Raw genomic sequence first — 21,282 nt, forward strand, 5'->3', positions numbered from 1 at the left:
GGGAAGAATATCCATTTTAACTACTGATACTCTGGCTTGGAGGGAGTTTGGAAGCTTTGACCAATGTTCTAAATCCTTTGCAATTTGGTTATGTATGTTTTGAAAATTATGAGATGCTATGTGAAAAACAGAAGGTGAAATATCTATCCCAAGATATTTAAACTGACCAACTACAGGGATATTAGAAGGTAAGGGTGTCACTGATTGAATTGAATTTAAATGCACTAGTGACGATTTACTCCAATTAATTTCATATCCAGATAGTGAACTAAATGCATCAAAAATAGATAATAAGTGTGGAAGAAAAGTGCCTGTATCACTAATGTAAAGAAGAATATAATCAGCAAATAAGGATATACGGTGTTCTGAATTATTGGTAGAGATGGGAACAACGGCGGGGTGTTGCCTTATTTTTTGAGCCAGTGGTTCAAGAGAGAGAGCGAAAAATAAACCTAGTCCAAAATTATCGAGAGTAATCCATAAGTAATCTTTTTCTAGCCTGTCAAATGTCTTTTCAGCATCTAGTGACAGGACTGAGCATGGTAGATCGATCACCTTAGCAGCATGGTCTTTCCAAGATGGCGGCGCGCGCAGAGGCTGCAGCTATATGCTCTCCGGCTCAGTTTGGTTTTTTTCCTTTTTTCCAAATAAATACATATACACCAGGAGCGAGATTTTATAGGACAACGGAGTGAGGGTTGCTCATCAGACGAGTTTACACATGCTCACAACATTCCAGAAGAAATCGCATGGACACCGGGCGCACCGTGGATTACCATCCCAGCAACGGGGAAACGACACCGCCGGCGGGACCGCAAACAAAGACGAGGGTGTCGGAGCAGCGCGCTGACGCGGCTTAGGAAGCAGCCAAACAATTATTTTCTTTTCAAATGCAAGGTCGCTAGCAAATAAACTGGAGGAGTGGAAATTATGGATATAAACTGACAAGATCATCAGTGAATGCTGTGTTCTGCTGATCACGGAGACGTGGGTAAATCCAATAATTCCAGACACAGTTATCGAGCTAGCAGGCTACACAACATACTGGCAGGACAGAACACAGAGCTCCGGTAAGAAAAGATGGGGGGTGAATAATAACTGGTGCACAAATACCACCATAGTCACTAGTTACTATTCTCCAGATATGGAGTTTATATCTATTAAATGTAGACCCATATTCCTTCCACGTGAAATCAATGCCATACTGCTAACTGTTGTGTACATAGCACCAGATGCTAATGCTAACTCGGCCCTGGGGCTTCAGTATGATGCCATCAGCAGCAAACAGAGCAGATATCCTGAGGCTGGTCACATAATTTCTGGGGATTTTAATCATGCAGATCTGAAAGCAGTTCTCCCCAAATTTCATCAGCATGTAAAATGTGCAACCAGGGGAGAAAAATCACTGGATAAGCTGTACACAAACATCACATGGGCTTACAGAGTTAAACCTCTAGCACACCTTGGCCAGTCTGATCATATGTCTCTGCTTATGGTACCCAAATATACCTCCTCATTAAACAAACCCCCATTGCATCAAAAACCGTCACTATGTGGCTGCCCACATTTACCCATAAAAGGTTCATGCAAATCACACAATGAATATTTAAATGTGGGATTCCCCATTCATTCTGAGTGGGATAATGGAGGAACGCAAGCCAAAGAAGCGGAATTTCGGAGAATGTGAAGTAGAGGCCCTTGTTTCGGAGGTAGAGGCAAGGAAGGATGTGTTGTTTGGTGGCCTTAGTAGTGGCATTACCAACAAACGCAAGTGTGTTGAGTGGCAACATGTGGCTGCAGCAGTAAATAATGTTAGTTCCACAAGCCGAACAGTTGCAGAGGTAAAGAAACAGTGGTCAGATTTAAAAGTCGACGCAAAAAAGAGAATTGCTTTGCACAGAAAGAGTGTAACTGCAACTGGAGGGGGAAAGGCTACACCTGCACCCTCTCATTTTCATGAGAGGATGGCATCAATAGTTGGGGATCCCCTGTTAAGTGGAGTTGTGAGTGAGAAGGAGGGTGACACAGACTTGGCTGATGAACAGGTAACACACACACACACAATATATATATATTTTATTTTAATAAAGACACAAAGCTAAGATTTCTTCTTAGAATTGTTTATTGAACTATTTAACTGCCTTATTTAAAGAGGGGACTATGGATGTTGAGAGTGGCCATGAAGCTGAAGACTGCCAACCCAGCCCCTTCGCCGTCTCCGGTGCCCCACGTGCCCCCAGCAGCGGCCGCGTTCTCACAGAAGCTGTGCTGCAAACACAAATCAGCACAATTGCAGCAATTGACAGGCTAACAACTGAGATGCGAGAAATAAAGGGGGTACTATCTGAAACATCAAGCACATTAAAAGGACTTGTTAAAAAATACCTTTTGCGTTTATCTTCAGTTATTTATAATCAAAGCATCACATCCTCGCGCAGTCTGGCTGCTTGGGGATGAAGAGAGTCTGGGTGTGGATCTGCTTCAGGTTTGCAGCTAACAGGGGAAGGCTATTCTTCTGTGCTATATTGTGTAGTACAGCACATGCTCTCACAATCTGGCAAACGTTTTCTGGCCGGTAAAGCAGTCTACCACCTGATGCATCTAAACAACGCCATCGGCCTTTTAGCAGCCCGATGGTGCGCTCCACAACAGAGCACCACAGAGCGTGTGCGTCATTGTAGCGTCTTTGTTCTCTGCTCTGTAGGTTGAGGAATGGAGTGAGAAGCCAGCGCTGAAGGGGATAGCCACTGTCGCCTATAAAAATGGTGCAGAAATAAGGCTGCTAATAGATTATTGCACGTACACTGAAAAAACAATCCATTGGCAAAAACTACACAAAATATGTTATATATAAACTAGTGGTGGGACTTTAACGCGTTAATTTCGATTAATTAATTACAGGAAAATTAACGCACTAAAAAAATTAACGCATTTAACGGACGAGACACTTTTGCACTGTGGAATGTTTCTCAGTGCGCGAGTTCCGGGCATACAGATTATGGACACACAATAAGATGATCATGATGGAGATGACTGAAGAGGCTACGCTGGTGGATGGGAAATTTAAATATAAGAAACTTTCAGATGGAAGTACAAACAAAAATAGTGTTATTTACACTTTATGTAGGAAGGAGTTCGCTTATCACAGGAGCACTTCCACCCTTCGTTACCACCTCAACGCAAAACATGTTGCGGCTAAAGCTGGGCGTACACTGTGCGATATTTTAAATCGTGTACTCAGCTCCAGCTCAAACTGTACGACTAAATCGCAGGGAGAGTCGGCTCGTGGAGCTGCTTCAACAGTGCGATACTCTCACGAGGAGCGATTTGAATTTCAAACATGTTTGATGTTCTTGCGACGCTGCGATTTCTGATCGGGAGTTGGTCGTGAGGTGTGAATCGTTCCTCGTTTACCTGTGTAAACTATACGATGCACGTCACGCGATTGAGCCGAAACGAGTGAAAAATCGGCTGAAAATGGGCCAAAAATCGCACAGTGTACGCCCAGCTTAACGCGCAGGTCAGTAATGATAACTTAGCTGCTAAATGTATTCCTAGTACGATAGGGTGACCAAACGTCCGTAATTCACATCCTGTGAGGAAACGTCCTGGTTTTTAAATGACCTTCATTGGACCATTAAGACTGGATTAAACTTTCGCGAATGGCCGTAGCGCGCGACTCCGCACGCGTTTATACATGATGCGTCACATTATTTGTGTTGTCCGCTCTCTGTGGTCGAAGATAAATGCTTACAAGAAGCGCTGCGAATTGCGTCAACTGATGCAAGTTACGAACTACCGTCCAGGGGTGAGTTTCCCAAAACGTTCTTAGCGCTAAGTACTTCTTAACCTCGTACGTAAGAACGAGGTGACGAAGTACTTGGCACTAAGAACGTTTTGGGAAACTCACCCCAGAAAGACAATGTCGAAGAAAATCCAGCAGCTGTATGATGAGGAAAGAATTAAAAAAGGTTATTGTGAAGAGTGCCACAAATGTGGCTCTGACTGGGGATCACTGGACCTCTGTTAGCAACAAGAATGATCTTGGTGTGACAGCTCATATTATAGATGATGAATGTATAGATGATGAAGATCCAGTCATTTGCTTTGAGCATGCAGAAGACCACTTCTAGGCACTATGAAGATGCCTATGGCAGAGGCCTGGGAAATTAAAGAAAGTCTACCATCTAAAATGGTATTAAAAAACATCTTCTGATTTACTTAAATTCTTCCAATATCCTGAGCAAAACCTCCTTAAATTTAACAACATTTTTGGTCAGAATTTCCAATGTTCTGAACTGTTTTCTGCACACTACACATATATTGGTCTTCGTAGTAGACTGGTGGAAAAATAAACAAGATGTTGAAGTTTATGATTATGTTCATTGATTCATTCATCATTCAAACTTAAATTATTATTTCTCATGTTAAATACTGAAATGCGATTAAAATGCAATTAATTTCGATTAATTAATTACAAAGCTTCCGATTAATTCGATTAATTTTTTTAATCGCGTCCCACCCCTAATATAAACATATATGCTTATTTGAAGAAGAAAAAAAATATCTGCCAATCGTTTAAGCAATTTTTTCTTAGTATATGCAATATCAAAATCTCAAAATGACCAGTAAGTTTTTACTTACCAAGAAGCTACCTACACTACTATTCCTAAGAATAAAGGAATCATGCGTTGAACCAGGCCATCGAGCAACCACATTGGTTAAAACCATGGTCGCATCACAAATAACCTGTACGTTTATAGAATGAAACTGCTTTCGGTTGATGAAAGCAGCTTCATTCTTGCTCGGCGCTCTTATAGCAACATGAGTGCAGTCAATTGCTCCGATTACATTGGGGAAACCGGCCACTGCTGCAAATTGCGTTTTGATTTGAGCCTGTTCATTTGCAGTGTAAGGAAATCTGATGTACCGACTTGTCAATCTGATTATGCCAACTAATACAGCTGGCATTATGGAGCTTAAAGATGGTTGAGAGATTCCTGACCTGTCCGCTAATTCTCTCTGAAAACTACCTGTCGCCAGGAATCCAAGGGTTGTTGGCACCTGTAAGTGGACATGTACAGCCCGATTCCGTAACGTGGGTCTCTGTAAATCTGTCCCCAACTCAGCACACAGTTCCATGAGAATGGCTCTTAGAAACCTAAATCGGCTCATTAACCAGTCATCATCATTCGCAAAAAAATCTTCTTGATCTCTGAAAACACGTTGTCGCCATATTTGTCGGTTGGCTAGGTCTTCAAGTAATACCAAAAACGCCATTATGACAGAAAGTGCTTCACTCTTTTCTGCCTATTTATAGAGTCCTGGACTACATCAGATTCTGCACTGACAAAGTCACTAGGGAAAGACGTTTAAGGATTTATCCAAATAGGAAACCCTGGATGATGAGGGAGGTCCAGAGTCTACTGAAAGCCCGAAATTCTGCTTTCAGGTCAGGCAACAAGACATTCTACAGCACTGCTAGAGCAAACCTTAAAAGAGGCATCCGACAAGCAAAGGCAGCATACAGGAAGAGGATCATCTGGAAAGCAACAACACCAGACAAATGTGGCAAGGCATTCAGAACATCACCAGCTACAAATCCAGCAGTTCCTCAGCCACTCATGGGTATGCTTCTCTGGCAGAGGAGCTAAACATCTTTTTTGCACGCTTTGAAGTGACTCCAACTGCCGCTCCACCTCAGCCACCTGACCACAATAGTTTTACATTCACAGTGGACGAGCGTGAAGTGAGGCAAGTGATGAGGAAGGTCAACCCAAAGAAAGCTGCAGGACCGGATGGGGTGGCTGGACGGGTGCTGAAAGACTGTGCAGATCAACTGGCAGGAACCTTCACCAGGATATTCAACCAGTCCCTGGCCCAAGCCACCATCCCTTCCTCCTTTAAATCCTCCATTATTGTTCCACTGCCAAAAAAAAAATCAAAAACAGATAGTCTGAATGACTTCCGCCCTGTTGCGCTAACATCTGTCATCATGAAGTGCTTCGAGAAGCTGGTGCGGAGTCAACCTGGACCCTCTTCAATTTGCCTACAAAACAAAGAGATCCACAGAGGACACCGTGGCGACAACACTACACACTGCGCTGACCCACTTGGAGCAACTAGGGAGTTATGCCAGACAGCTTTTGTGGATTTCAGCTCAGCCTTTAATACCATCCTCCCACATAGACTGGTATCCAAGCTGTCAGATCTAGGACTCCCATTACAGGTATGCAATTGGATACTGGACTTCCTGTCAGGTCGCTCCCAGAGGGTCAGATTGGGTCCTCACATCTCCACGGCTCTCATTCTTAACACAGGGACACCGCAGGGCTGTGTGCTTAGTCCACTCCTCTACACCCTCTATACATATGACTGTGTCGCTACCCACCACAGCAACAAGGTCATCAAGTTTGCAGATGATACCACAGTGGTCGGGCTCATCTCAGACAGGGAGGGCGAGCAGGCCTACAGGAATGAGGTGGTGCAGCTGTCAGAGTTGTGCAAAATTAATAACAGGCTCCTCATCCCTCAAAAAACAAAGGAAATAATTATTAACTTCAGGAAGGGAAAAGTGGACATCCAGCCACTCATTATTGGTGGGATCAGTGTGGAGAGGGTACCAGTGTTCAGGTTCCTGGGCATTGAGATGGAGGATAATCTGACCTGGAGTGCGAACACCAGAGAGCTGCTAAAGAAGGCACAGCAAAAATGGTATTGTCTGAGAATCCTTAGGAAGAACCACCTTCCCAAAAATTTACTCTGTGCCTTCTATCACAGCTCTATAGAGAGCATACTTACGTATGGACTGTGTGTGTGGTACGGCAGCTGCACAGCACAAGAAAAAAAAGCACTCCACAGAGTCATCAGGTCAGCGGAGAATACAATTGGCTGCAATCTCCCAAATCTACACCTCTCGATGCCGCCAAAAAGCCATAGACATTGTACAGGACTCATCACATCATGGAAATTTCCAACTACTGCCATCTGGCAAGAGATACAGGGCTTTTAAAACCAGGACAACCCACCTCAGAAACAGCTTTTACCCTAAAGCCATCATGGCTTTAAATTCATAACGCAGCTTAGTTATTTTTAGTCATGTGTAATATGTTCACTTCATAGCAGTGGCGGTTCTAGGGGTGGGGCCACAGGGGCATTGGCCCCAGCTGAAATCTGATTGGCCCTCTGAAGTGCCCCTGACCTGTCACTCATCTGTCCTTTGCCCGAGAGCGATGATCATCAAATTATAGGTGGATGCAATTCCATACCCAAACACTAGTGGCGCCAAATTGGAATGTCCAGCATGAATAAAGCTTACAGAAGAAGATTTGCACGATCCCGCGGAGAAAGTTTTTCTATCCAAAACCGATGGCACTTTTGAAGAGTTGGTTGTTTACTCACAGCTGTCACGTAGCTTAAGTCTGATTAACATTAAAATAAAATGCAAAGCTAACATTAGTTAACAGTAGTGTTAACTGAGGCCCTACTTGTGTTTAGACATGAACGTTAGCAAATTCACGTTCTTCTTTGTATGTTAACATTAAATATAATGTTTGGCAATAATAAAGAGTATAAAAAGAAAGGGTCAGTGTCAGGCAGGAATTCAGCAGTTTTTGGCCAAAAGATTGAGCCAGCCAGACGCTGAAACAGAGCAGAGACAGGGCAGAGAGGGAGCAGCAGAAGACTAGACCAGAGGCTGGTCAGGAGCATCAACAACAGTTAATGCTGTAATGTATGATATTGTAACTTGTGAAATGGCACATAAGTTCACTGAATTCGTACACCTCATAGTGATGATTTACCATAAATTTAATGTAATGGCTTAAATTTTTATTGGTTCATATATCACCACATCACTTTATATTTTAAGCTTTCAAGTCTTTCCTTCAGTTTTAAATAAATAATAATGTGGTCTTGTAGACAACATGGTTTCTGCTGAATAGTTTGTGACATATATTTGTATTTTAGCCACAAACTGGGACAGCACTCTCTCTGATAAGGACAAGCAGAGTGAAGTTGATGACTTAACTCTCCATTCTACTGAGCCACCAGAGTCACCAATCAGTGCTGATCCTACAGGATCTGTTGGTAAGAGGCTCTCTTGGAAAGTAATAACTGATTGCGTGTGTATTGTGACACTAGGCTTATGTTAAATAATTTGTCATTTGCTGCTTTCAGACATCTTCCAGTGTGGTGCACAGAATCCTGTGCAGACGTCAAATGATTGTTCTGCTCCAGTAGGACCTGATGGTATGCTTTTCATTCTGTAAATAGTCTTTAAATTTCAGTGAATTATGCACTCATTCACTTACTGTTGCTGAATGCCATGAAAGTTAAAAATTGACTGTGTGCTATAAAACTAGTGCAATCTTCGTATTTGTGTATTTTGATTAAAATGGTGTAAATCTGTACTTTTGTAAATTTCTAAATCTGTAAATATAGAACCTTTTGCTTTTACTTATTCTTATTCTTAAAAATTCTGGGTCGAAGGCACTGCAATTTCGTTGTTCTTGAAAAAATGGCAATGACAATAAAGATTTATCTTATCTGATTCATACTGAGATGGGGCATAAACAGAAACATCAGCAAATTTATGACCTGAGATGATGGTTTTAATGTATGTAATTGTCACGGAACAGCTCCGGACCCTTCCCTGTGGGCGTGTGTTTACGTCGTCTGCGTCTTGCCGTCTGCGTCAGTGGATTCTCGTGGGTGTGGTTGTTTGTGTGTGTTCATCCGTCCCACCTGTGGATCGTCTCGTAATCACTCGGGGCTCATGTTGTCTGTCTATTTAATGTGCTTTTGCTCAGTGTCTTGTGCTTGTCGTTGTCTGATTCGCCACGTTACGTGTAAGTGTAGGTGTTTCTGTGTGCGCTGTCTTGCGCTTTTGTTTAATAAAGCAGTGACGTTGGCTGCAAAAGCAAGGATCCGTGTCTCGTCCTTCATGCTGCACCCCAGCGTTACGGAACGACAAGCCGACAACGAGACACAATGCCAGGCTACAAGGCGAAGCCCAAAAAGGGGAAGAAGCCCAGCAAGCGGCACCACCGCTCTTCTTCCTCCCCCCCGCACCGCGAAGCCCCGCCGACTTTGGCACAGCTCGAGCTGGACCCGGTCTGTGCGTCCCTACTGCGACAGGCAAGGGTGCACCACAACCCCGAGGCGGCAGAGAAGCTCCGCCAGGAGGCGGTGCGGCTTTGGGAGACGTACCACCCCCCTTCATCCAGGGAGCTTTCGCCCCTACGGGTGAGCTCCTTTGCGCTCGGCGGTGTGGAGAAGATCCCAGAGAACGAGTTTGGGGAGGGGGATTCTGAGGCAGAGGACTCGGACGAGGAGGAGGGCTACCCTCCGTCGGTGGGCGAAGCGTTTACCGTGGACTACTGCGGAGGAGTGGACCCGGCTCCCTCGGTCTGCTCCGCCCCCACGGTGGACTATGGGGAAGGCGACGAGGAGGAGGGGCTGGACTACCCTCCCTCCGTTGGCTCTGCTTCTGCAGACGACCTTAGTGAGGGCGAAGGGGACTATCCACCCTCCTTATATTCCGCTCCCACCGTCTACAACGGAGAAGGCGAGGAAGACTACCCTCTGTCCGTGTACTCGGGCGTATCCGAGGGCACGGTCCGCGACCCGTATACGGAGGATGAGGGTAGCCCGGTGGCGTCAGAGCCCTCCATAAAGACCGTGAAGGGGAGAACCAGCACGGCGGTGAGCGCGTCCTCTGACCCATCCGAGGGGAGCGCCATGGACTGCTTGCGGGGTGAGAGTCCAGGCTCTCCAATGGTCTGGAGCTTGGGCAGTGAGGAGGAAGAGGAGATGGAGGTCGGAGAAGAAGCCCACACCGCCCGCTCCAGAGCGCGATCGCGGAGCGAGGAGGGGGATCCCTACGGCTCACCAGGCTCGTCCGTCAGCAGCGCTGCACCAGGCGCGTTCGCCAGCCGTGCTGCCCCGGGCGCGTCCGCCAGCCGTGCTGCACCGGGCGCGTTCACCAACCGCGCTGCACCGGGTGCGTTCGCCAGCCGAGCGGTACCCGGCTGCCGCTCCGGCGGCTCCGGATCTCTCTCTCCTAATCGCTCTTCTTTTGGCGCGTAGTCTGGCCCCTGTTACGTGTGTGTCTGTCCCTGTATTCGTCTGTATTCCCGTCTGTTTACCAAATCCCCTTTTCCCGTTTGTGCCTATCTGTGTTAACGTACCCGTTTGTGTGTTTGTGAACGTCCCGTTCGGTGTGTCTAACATGTTTTCCCCGGTCTTCCCAGGGAGGGTGTTCTAAGGGGTTCGTGGCGGTCCTGCCGTCGGGGGTGACGGCTCTCGGAGGCTCGTAGACCCAGCGGCTCCGGACCTGCCCGTTGGTGTAGGTTCGGGGCATTCCAGCTGCGCCGGACGCTCCGGGAGTAGCGAGCCCCTGGTGGCGGGTTCTGTCACGGAACAGCTCCGGACCCTTCCCTGTGGGCGTGTGTTTACGTCGTCTGCGTCTTGCCGTCTGCGTCAGTGGATTCTCGTGGGTGTGGTTGTTTGTGTGTGTTCATCCGTCCCACCTGTGGATCGTCTCGTAATCACTCGGGGCTCATGTTGTCTGTCTATTTAATGTGCGTTCGCTCAGTGTCTTGTGCTTGTCGTTGTCTGATTCTCCACGTTACGTGTAAGTGTAGGTGTTTCTGTGTGCGCTGTCTTGCACTTTTGTTTAATAAAGCAGTGACGTTGGCTGCAAAAGCAAGGATCCGTGTCTCGTCCTTCATGCTGCACCCCAGCGTTACAGTAATTCTATCATCTTCGCTCCCATACTTCCCCAATATGTTCAATGAGAGGCTATGTTTCAATACTATTAAAGAACCTCTGATTTTTTAATTTAAAAATGCTGAATATGCCACATAATAGTGTTGGTTTGTAAAGCGTTTAGTATTCTGTGTTCTTAAATGTGATTCCTGTATGAATGTAACGTCGAAATCCAGGCAAGCAGCACGCTAGGGCCATTAAGGCCATTTACATTCCAGCTAATTACATGGAGCTTTGCCATAGTGATAAAAATGTGTTATGATGTATGACATAAAATAGAATGAAACAAAGTATTTCAGTGCAGTCATTTACAAGTAAGATATCTAGATAAAATAAGTGATCCATACCCACCCAAATAACACTGTCGCCATGAGCCCGAAGTCCTCCAAAAAACACTAGAGGACGGTACAACACAACATTCCCCTTCAGCTCCTAACGAGCTTGGTGTACCCCAAAGCATTGGACCCGTGATCCTTGAGTACAGTAGCAACCCTCTAACCAAACCGCACAATCCCCCCTCATTAATCAGACAACTGTATACCACATTGTATTTAGTAAGTCACAAATTATTAAGTGAGCAAATAAAAATAAGCTACATTTGCAGGCTGTTCCCAAATTACATCAACTAAGCGTTGGTTCAAATTTAAACAAGGACAGTAAAAGACACTTTTGGTCAGTGACAGTAGCAAGACAACATCAATTTTTCCAAATGTCGGCAATACTTAGCCATTGAAAGACTGTGCAAAGTCTTCTGCCTCCTGTGGCGTTTCAAAGAAGTGAGTGGCTTCACCTCGCATCACTTTCAATTTAGCAGGATACTGCAAGAATGTGCGGAAACCCATATTCTATCAATCACATTGGAGAAGGCCAGCCTGCGGGCAAAAGTTTGTTTTTTTGTTAGTCCGGGGAGAACCGGATCGCCTTATCACCCAACTCTACCGCCATTTTACGCGCCGCGGCTAGAATCTTATCTCGGTCCGTGAATCGCAGCAGCTTCAGTAGAATGGTACGTGGGATCGGCTTATGGTTGGCATCCTCCCTTTCCGAACCAATTCGATGGGCACGCATTATTTCAACCGAACCTAGGTCCAGGAACCACTTGGGTATAGCTTTAGACAAATAGGACAGAGGGTTAGCAGTTTCATGGTTTTCAGGAATCCCATGCATCCTTATATTGTCTCTGCGTGAACGATCCTCCAAATCTGCAATCTTGTTCTCCAGTTTGGTGCAAAGCACCTTGAGTTTGTCCACTGAGGTAGAGAGTCGGCTGTCGACTTCGGTCAAATGGTTGTTACTAGTCTCAATTTGCGACATGCACGTCGAGGTGTCTGCCTAAATGGAAGACATCTCTTTCAATTTCTGACATTTGTTCAGCCACAATGGCATGAGATTTCTTTGAGTTGAGCAACCACATCGTCTACGAATTTGGGAAGAGCTTCCTTGATAGCTTCTGCCACTGCTAGCCTAACTAGCTTGGAAAGTTCCTCTCTGTCGACCGCACGGATCTGGTCTTGAGTTTGTTTAGAAGCTTGTTTTTTCAATGAAGTCGCCGTTACTAGTCACGTGACTCCTATACAGATGTTTCCTGACATGGACATGTATTTTTCATTCACAACCTTGTTCATGAATGTGGTCATGGTTCAAAATGAGATATTTCCTGTTACGTTTGTTAGGGAAAATGGTCAATATTGTCTTCTTTTGCATTGAATCAAAGGTTCCAGTGGTCAGTATCATGTTGTGTGGTGTGTACTGTAATATGAATGTTATTGCATTCCATTATGGTCCTGTAGGACTAGACAGGACCAAGCTGATCAAATACCTACTGGGCAGTGACTACACCGAGGGTGTCCCTGGAGTCGGATACGTAATGGGAATGGAGATTCTGAACAAGTTCACAGGGTCTGACTTGGAACCTCTTACTCAGTTCAGGTCAGTTAAAGTGTAGTTGGTAGTTTTGATACTGAACCATACCCGTGATATCTGTTAGCTTAGTGTAACCCAGGTATAAATATTGCTCAGTGGATTAAATGTAAAATAATTAATTGTTCGCAGTAATTATATAAACATAAAATTATATAAGCATATTTATTTTACTTCTTTGAACTAAGGAAGTAAGCTTTAAGTCAGGTTTAAGCCCCTCCTACCACACTCACAATTTGAAGGTTGGTACGAACTTTCTCTCTTTTTTTCTCTTCACGCTTGTTCAGCACGGACGTGCAGCTGAGCTTTCCGTTTTAATTAACCTGTTAAGTTTGTTAAGTTTTGTCTCAATGAGAGACCATATCCACAAAGCCTTGGAACCCCATCTTGACATTGAATGTGTTTAACGAGCTTTGGTCAGGTTTTACTGGAGCCTTGAGACAGTCCAGCAGGGCCAAAGTGTGGAATCCCTTCCCTTTGGCAGCAACTCGAACGATCCTGATGCCTCCTGTCAGGATTCTTGAACGTGCAGAACCTTGAGTGATCTAAAAGCTCTGATAGCAGGACACCCCATCCATTGGTGCCTTTCTTGAATTTTGATTTCTCCGGTAAGGAGTGGCGAGCCAAGTTCTGAAACAGGAAATAAAGCAATTGAATGCAGAAGAGAACACTACGGAACTGGACTGAGACACACATATATATTTAATCTATTATTTTATTCTGTTTACCCATTCACCTGATCCATGTGCATTGTTTACTGTTGTGCTGATAATCTCCAGGTTTGTAAGATTCCCAAATTAAATTTTTCTTTACATGGTCTCAGTCACTGAATTTGTCCTCCAAAACTTACCAGCTCTTTCATGAACCTAGATCTGGTCCAAACAGTATACGGAACCCCACTGCCAGGGTTGAACCCATTACATTAGCTAGACAATGCAGTTAGTAAAGCAGTGGTTGGGGAAAGAAAAAAAAACAACTGAAAGAAAAACAAGAACAAATGTGAAATGGGTGATTTTGCCTCATAGCCAAAATAGTTTTGCTGGTGTTCTCACACAGGGAGTGGTGGAGTGAGGCCTAGCAGAATAAGAAGGTGGTTGCCAATCCTAAGCACACCAAAGTGAAAAAAACTGAAGGACCTGAAGCTCCATCCTGGGTTCCCCAACCCTGCTGTTGCCCAGGCCTACCTCCAGCCCTCTGTCAACCAATCAGAAGGCTCCTTTAGTTGGGGCCGACCACAGCTGGATCTAAGGAATATCCTTTGAATATAGCTTTGATACTACACGTGGTAATGATTGCATGTTCCTTCTTGATGTTTCTCAGGTTGTGTAAGCACAAGGTTTGGCCTCCCACGGTGCCTCAGCAACATCAATTTATTTGGACATGATGCCCTGGATTTGCCCATCTCTAGCCTCACAGAGGAGTTCAAATGCACCAAAGTGAGGCCAAACATGACCCTGACCGACTCCCAAGATGACCAGATTCAATTGGCCGCTCCCAGATTGGCAACTGGGATCACATTTGAGGCCATAGAGCAAGCAAAATCTGTTCTCAGGCATGGTTTCTCAATGGTTCGTAGGCCAGGTGCAGCATGGAAGAGGTGGGATTGGGCTTGGGACAAGCCGACCCATGTGGCACAAAGCAACACCAACCCAGAAGAGAAAAGCTGGTCGTGGCCGAGGTGTGGCACCAAGAGGAGGCAGACAGACACACAAAGGCAGTTTTGCAGTCCAAACAGGGCCAGTGGACTAGCTGGGAGTGCCTGGAACAAAGAAAGCTCAGCAGGAGGGATCTCTGGGAAATGGAAGTGAGCCAAATCAGCTTCATCGTCAGAGCCACCTATGATGTTCTTCCAACACCCACAAACCTCAGCCAATGTTTTGGTGAAGATCCCTCTTGTGTGCTCTGTCAAACCACTGCAACACTGAGCCACATCCTCACAGGCTGTAAAACCAGCTTAGCCCAGAGCCGCTATACTTGGAGACACAACCAAGTGCTACGACAACTGGCCATCACTTTGGAAAGAAGGAGAACCTGCACCAACACCCTCCCTCCGTCGGTGCCTAGACGCATATCCACCACAACATTTGTAAGAGCAGGACAACTCCCAGCAAAACCTGCAACAAATAGGGAAGCACCAAGCCTCTTAGACTGTGCCCGGGATTGGAGAATGCAGGTTGACTTGGACCAGAAACTTATATTCCCACCTGAGATTGTTACAACTAATCTCAGGCCAGATCTGATCTTATGGTCTACCACACAGAAGTCTGTTTTCATTTTGGAGTTAACTGTACTCTGGGAAGGTGCAGTTGGTGAAGCATATGAGCGGAAAAGACTGAAGTACTCCGACTTAACAGCAGACGCCGAACAACGCGGGTGGTGTGCCCAGGTGTTTCCTGTCGAGGTTGGCTGTAGAGGGTTTGTTGCCACATCTACAACCAAGCTGCTTAAGGAAATGGGAGTGAGAGGACAAGCCTTCCAACAAGCTGTCAAGTCACTATCAAGAGTGGCTGAACGGAGCAGCAACTAGATCTGGATGAAAAGAAAGGACTGGAACTAGGCTGCAAGATGACCACCGAGGGGTAAAAGCAGAGGGGGGCAAATCTGGGACAAATCTAGGACTACCTAGTCCTATAAGCTAAACCAAACTTAGGTTTTCCTTTAGCCGTTTTAGTTGGAATAGAAGGAAGAACGAAGACACTCTGCAACCGGTGCTTAAACAGCTCAACATTCATCAGGTAAAGCAAGTCTGAAACAAGTTGCGAGGACCCCATTGAATACCTGGTGCAGGTGCACTATGAGCTAAATATGAGGACTGGTGGGCCCTGAGACCTGGGTTGAGAATCAGTAGTATAGACCACAGTTAATTTCCGACCAATTCAGAATGACCTCCTCCTAGACAAACACACTCACCTTTATTAGCAAAGGTCAACCAGAAAGCTGATCTCACATGAATGCCTCAGGGCAGTTGACCTCACAAATGCACCTCAAGCCATGCTCTGCATGTAAACTAACAGCGTGTGTCTCCTCCCCCAGACGCCTGGAGCAGCAGGACAGGCAGGCCATTCGCAGCCAGCGTTTACACCGCACCATCACCTGCCTCAAGAAGAAGGAGCGCAAGGGAAAGGATAGCGTCGAGACGGCAGTGAAGACGAGGAAGAGTCCCCCGTCAAGAAAGGGAAGACAGGGGCCGACCGAGGCATTCCACCTGGAGGGCTGTTTGGAGGAGGTTTCATTGGCTCCAGCACATACGACAACGGTCCGGAAGAGGGGGCAACAGAGGCTCCAGAGAGCTGGGCGGAGCTGTGGAGGAAAAGCAGCCTGTGGCATCGAAGAACAAGCTCTCGAAGACAGGGCCTGGTTTGAGGTTGAGCAGCAGCTCCAGCTCGGAGGAGGATGAATGCCAGCAGGGGCGGGGGGCTGCCATGGTTACGGCACGCTCTATGTTTGAAGGGAAGTCTAGAGGGAGGGGGAGAAGAGGAGCATGTGGTGGGAGAGCAAAGACCAAGAAAAACTTGTAAATTCTACTTCTTCTTCTGCATTTCAAAGATGCGAACGGGACAAAGTGTGAGATGCTAATGAGCACAGATGCGAAATGAAACTCAGCATCAAATTATGAGGGCGAAAGGGGGAATTACATTAGGCTTGTCTTGTTTATTTAGACTATTTGATCATTTGTACGTTTTGATAAATGTTTATAGTGAATACAGAAATGACCTTTAACCCTTTGGAAAAGCGTTTGCCATGAATGATATGCTACACAGCATAAACATCACGGAATAAAATTAAGGTGTTCACTGTTACAAGACTTTCTAGCACTCATTCTGGAAGATTCCGTTCATCACAGGTTTTGATGGCGAGATATATTAAGGCAAGTCTGTCCCACTCAGTTTACAGGCCCCAACCTGCCTTGTTCTTTAATGAGTGTACCACTCCTTCAGTGAGATGGAGATCTATTAAAAACCTACATGAAGCAAAGCCATCTAAGGACAATCTTACATCAAACGGTGAACGCTAAACCCGTTTGCCTTGGGAATGGAATGTAAATTGACTTCTGCAGAGAAAGTCTCATCAGTGGATAGGTTACAAATGCACACAGCCCACCTCTGTAATATACTGGCATTTCCCTCTTGATATGACACTGGTACATGAGATGTGATGAGAGAACTGGTAAATTGCCAGTCGGGTGGTGGTCCACACTCTGTAAGAGCAATCCTATGGGCCTTGGTTTACTTACCATGAGCTGTGCATGCATTGGCCATATGCTTCCAAAGACCCCTGGCATGAGTTGAACCCCAAATAGCCTTAACACCAGGATTCACTCTTACAAAATTAACGAATAACATACAACTAAATAGAGTATATAATTGTAGAAACAAAGTAAATTTTAAAAAGGCAAAAAAAAAAAAAAACATCTATGCATACAATCCCAACGATGAGGTTTAAACTAGCAGAATCACACAGGTTGCCATTGTCTTCATAATCCTATCTACTGCTACTATAGGTCCTCTTCTTTACTGGAAGTGTTAATGTGGCAGGTGTGTGTGTGTGTGTTTGAAATGCCTGTCTTGTCACTGTCTTTAGCAGTTGTCCTCCAGTATCTAGTTACCCCATTACTCTTGTTGACCTACTTACCCGAAACTCCGCCTAGCTGGTCCCAACACTTTGGATGGGGGGAGGGAGTAGAAACGTGTGAAGGCACCATTTTCAGACTGGTCTACCTTCCAAAACATACAATCATACGGGTCTACATACAATCATGGAGCAGGAACCTGCAGAGGACGCTGAAAATACGGGTGGGTGACGATGGAGATTCATTTTTTTGTGATGATACTAATGAAATGACCAGTGTTGCGTAGCGTGTACTGGGATACGATAACCAGCATCCCTCTTGTAGCATGTGTACTCCTGAAGGCGGGTGCAGCCCAACTTGTTCTGTGCTGTGTGGGGTTTTCTACTGGCATTTGGTGCCTGTAAATATCTTTATTAAAGCCTTTAGCCAGTGGGTGTTTGATCACACTTTATTTGATCAAAACACAAATGAAACCGAAAGCCTGGATTTCATCAGAACGGGCATCAAGTCAAACTTATGTCCAATCTTCAGAAGACTTTATCAATCAGAAAGTACCAGTGAGTTGTGGATTAAAGGTACAACGTGTGCATAGAGTAAAATAATGCTGTTGATTTCTTCGTACCTTTTTTGATGGTCCCACTGAAGTCTGAGAAGCTAAACTAACAGTACATGGGTTATATAGCCCTCCATACTAGCCTCTCTCTACTGGTTATGTAATGCAACAGCTGTTCTTTGCCTGAAGAATCCAAGACGTCATGCTCTAATAATAGAACCTAACAGTGTGTATTTGGGTGCTTGCTTAGAGTGCTGCATTTGTTCAAATCTACACTTTCCGTACATTTAGGCATGTGTGATTTGAAATCACTTAATTGTAGTTAAGTTTACAAAAACTTCTCACATGTTGAGAACCAAACTGAGTCACTGTTGATGAAGTCGCCGTTGTTTAATTTCAGTTCGAGGGCGACTTGTATGCCAGTTGTTGTGATATTGTGCTCAATGCCATTGAAACCCCTCCAGAAACCTCTCCAGACGCGGAGCTGGCAGCAGCTATAATGAACAGGCACTTCCTCCCCTCCCTCATCAGGACGGAGGCGTGGGAGGGCTACACCTTTGCTAACCTGGAGATTAAGATCAAAGAGTCCACTGATTGTTATGGTGCTGTGCTGTGGCCTTCAGTAAGCCCTATTTTCACAAACATTTCAAGACTATTCAAACATTTCTTTAACCATGATCATTTTAATGATTAGTTATTATATTATTGTTGTTGTTTTAAAAAGGCCATGGTGTTGTGTCATTTTCTCGACACTCATCGTGACAGATATAACCTTGCGGACAAGAACGTCATTGAGCTTGGTGCTGGAACAGGCCTTGTAACCATAGTGTGCAGCCTTCTGGGTAAGAATCGCCACCTCACGATTTACCTGATTATTTTGTATGTTGATCTTGTTGTAATTGTGTACTATGTAATTTGCGTAACTCCCACTGACTCGGTACCTGGGTACAAAAACCTGCAGGTGCAAAGGTGACAGCCACAGACCTGCCGGATGTTCTGGGTAACCTGCGGCACAATGTCAGCCGTAACACCAGGGGGCGCTGTCGCCACGAGCCCCAGGTGATGGAGCTGAGCTGGGGCCGTCAGCTGGAGGAGTGTTTCCCCCGCACCTCTTGTCATTATGATTACATCATGGCAGCCGATGTTGTGTACGCCCACCCCTACCTCAACGAGCTGATGGAGACATTTGAGCACCTGTGCTCGGAGGACACTGTAATCCTGTGGGCAATGAGGTTCCGACTGGACCCCGAGAACGGGTTTGTGGACAGGTTTCGAAACCGCTTTAACTTGGAAGAGCTCTATGACCTGCCCAGCCTCCAGATCAAGTTGTACAGAGCACAAAAGAAGTGCTTGGTCTCACAAATTCAGTCTGGGGAAGCCGCATAGACATGGGGAGTGTCCAGGATCTGGGGTGTGCGGTTTGGGGAGTGTCCAGGATCATCTGGGGTGTGCGGTTTGGGGAGTGTCCAGGATCATCTGGGGTGTGCGGTTTGGGGAGTGTCCAGGATCTGGGGTGTGCGGTTTGGGGAGTGTCCAGGATCTGGGGTGTGCGGTTTTGGGAGTGTCCAGGATCTGGGGTGTGCGGTTTGGGGAGTGTCCAGGATCTGGGGTGTGCTATTTGGGGAGTGTCCAGGATCTGGGATGTGCGGTTTGGGGAGTGTCCAGGATCATCTGGGGTGTGCGGTTTGGGGAGTGTCCAGGATCTGGGGTGTGCGGTTTGGGGAGTGTCCAGGATCATCTGGGGTGTGCGGTTTGGGGAGTGTCCAGGATCTGGAGGATGTTGTTTGTTTATACTTATGTGCACTGATGTGACACAGACATTTCTCACCAGCTAAGGACCCCTCCCATGAATTTAGGGTCTGTTTGAGAAATACATACTTTGCGTAGACAAACTTATTTGCATGGTATGAATTTCCATGAAACATCTGTGCAGACATTCTTGCATTTATCATTTCCCTGAAAACTCTTTTTTATCTGTAAAATCTCACTATTTGCCACATTGTCCTTTACCATGGGAAGGATGTAACATATGGTTGGAGTCACCATGGACAACATGGCTCAGAGGTCAGGGATTTCTGAATGAGCACGCTGACCATAACCTGCATTTACAGCCAGACTGGGGACAGAGACATATGAAAAGCTTTTTTCAGTGCCTTACAGTATAATACTATCATGTCCATTTTTTTTGTTTAGACTCCATAGCTATTGTTTAATTAACATAAGTTTGAAGCATTTTTTGTACAAATAGAATTTATGAAGACTGTATCTTTACACTTAACTGCATATCAAAAACTCCCATTTTTTTGCTGTAGGAATATGTAATTTAATTAAATGTAATTTAAAACGTGGGCCTTAAATAATTTTCAACAAATAACATTAGCCTAAAGTTCTTACGTAGGATTAAATGCCCAGTAAATGAAGCTATTTTTAATCTTCGTTCATATAGACTATCTCAATTAGGAAATCTTCCAAGACAAGAGCTGTATATTACATTACGTTAACCAGCCCGCGCTCGAGAACCTTGTACGTGCGCCGCGTGTAATTTGTGTACTAGTCAATCACATTAACGGTCTCCCTAATATGCACCTCATGCCTGGCTTTCAAAGTGTATGACACCTGAACTTTATCGGTAAACTAACACTACAATCCCGCGGGGGGTTCTCTCGTTGCAGCGATATGTTTAGCTTTGGAAACGAAACATCTTGAGTGAAAAGTAAAGTACAAGATGACTCCGAATAAATCTAACTGAGGACTCTTAACCCTGTTTTAAAATGAGAGTGCAAATGTCAATAGGCATGTATCAGATAACCTGTACTACATTATAAACCACAGTGCTGAATACTTATTTTGATATTCAACACCCATAGGCTTGATAAACGCGCCCATTAATCGTGAACCATTTTCTTTCTGTCCCAGCGCTTTTTCCCCGTGAACGCGCGTGCTTGACTTGATCCTAAAGCTTTGGGATTTGAGGGGCAGCTGAATGCAACACCGGCTGAATGCATCAACCGTTACGTTCACGTTAGAATTTATATGGTATTGTACTTTAATTTTGTAAGCATTTCTTATTTACCTGTACGTTTGAGCACTTTTAATCTATAGCTATATATTTTTGTTTTTAACTGCTAAAATACTGCAGTTCGTCAGCCTTCTGTCTGTCAGATGAGCTCAGCCTAATCCCAACTCTATACTAACGTTGAACGTTTTCGTCTAGTGGCGTGTTGTCTGGGTGCATCGCATCTCACACATGTCTACCATAACTCATCACTCATTCAGCGTCGGTGAGACGGTGAGCTCATTACGTCTTGAGCTTCATATTCAAAGCTGGTTGGTTGGGCCTCAAAATATTTTGTAGCACATGATCTATATATTTATAATGTATATATATTATTTATATATAATAAAACCATATATAAATATGTGTTCCGTCTTTCAGTATAACAGTTTATACAGTTTATGTCTATCTGAT

At 45.1% G+C, this 21,282-nt stretch overlaps 2 protein-coding genes across 2 annotated transcripts; both read left to right on the forward strand.

Moving 5' to 3' along the window:
* The first annotated feature begins 716 nt into the window (after window positions 1-716).
* Window positions 717-14,025, forward strand: LOC143484505 (uncharacterized). Its single transcript, XM_076983251.1, has 5 exons — window positions 717-991; window positions 7,969-8,088; window positions 8,179-8,250; window positions 12,561-12,699; window positions 13,747-14,025. The coding sequence occupies exons 1-5, from the start codon at window positions 961-963 to the stop codon at window positions 13,766-13,768; spliced, it is 384 nt and encodes a 127-aa protein (XP_076839366.1). The 5' UTR covers window positions 717-960; the 3' UTR covers window positions 13,769-14,025.
* A 3,341-nt stretch (window positions 14,026-17,366) lies between these two features.
* mettl21e (methyltransferase like 21e) lies at window positions 17,367-21,221 on the forward strand. The gene is made up of 4 exons (XM_076982961.1): window positions 17,367-17,483; window positions 18,278-18,435; window positions 18,538-18,655; window positions 18,775-21,221. The coding sequence occupies exons 1-4, from the start codon at window positions 17,447-17,449 to the stop codon at window positions 19,197-19,199; spliced, it is 738 nt and encodes a 245-aa protein (XP_076839076.1). The 5' UTR covers window positions 17,367-17,446; the 3' UTR covers window positions 19,200-21,221.
* The last annotated feature ends 61 nt before the right edge of the window (window positions 21,222-21,282 follow it).

Source organism: Brachyhypopomus gauderio, chromosome 20 (genome assembly GCF_052324685.1).
Source record: "Brachyhypopomus gauderio isolate BG-103 chromosome 20, BGAUD_0.2, whole genome shotgun sequence".
Taxonomy (NCBI): domain Eukaryota; kingdom Metazoa; phylum Chordata; class Actinopteri; order Gymnotiformes; family Hypopomidae; genus Brachyhypopomus; species Brachyhypopomus gauderio.

Coding starts and splice junctions, on each gene's coding strand:
- mettl21e (XM_076982961.1), top strand. CDS start 17,447: ATGGAGCAGGAACCTGCAGAGGACGCTGAAAATACGG. Junction 18,436..18,537: donor GTGCTGTGCTGTGGCCTTCA/GTAAGCCCTATT, acceptor TGTTTTAAAAAG/GCCATGGTGTTGTGTCATTT. Junction 18,656..18,774: donor CATAGTGTGCAGCCTTCTGG/GTAAGAATCGCC, acceptor AAAAACCTGCAG/GTGCAAAGGTGACAGCCACA.
- LOC143484505 (XM_076983251.1), top strand. CDS start 961: ATGCTGTGTTCTGCTGATCACGGAGACGTGG. Junction 992..7,968: donor TGCTGATCACGGAGACGTGG/GTAAATCCAATA, acceptor TTTGTATTTTAG/CCACAAACTGGGACAGCACT. Junction 8,251..12,560: donor TGCTCCAGTAGGACCTGATG/GTATGCTTTTCA, acceptor ATGGTCCTGTAG/GACTAGACAGGACCAAGCTG.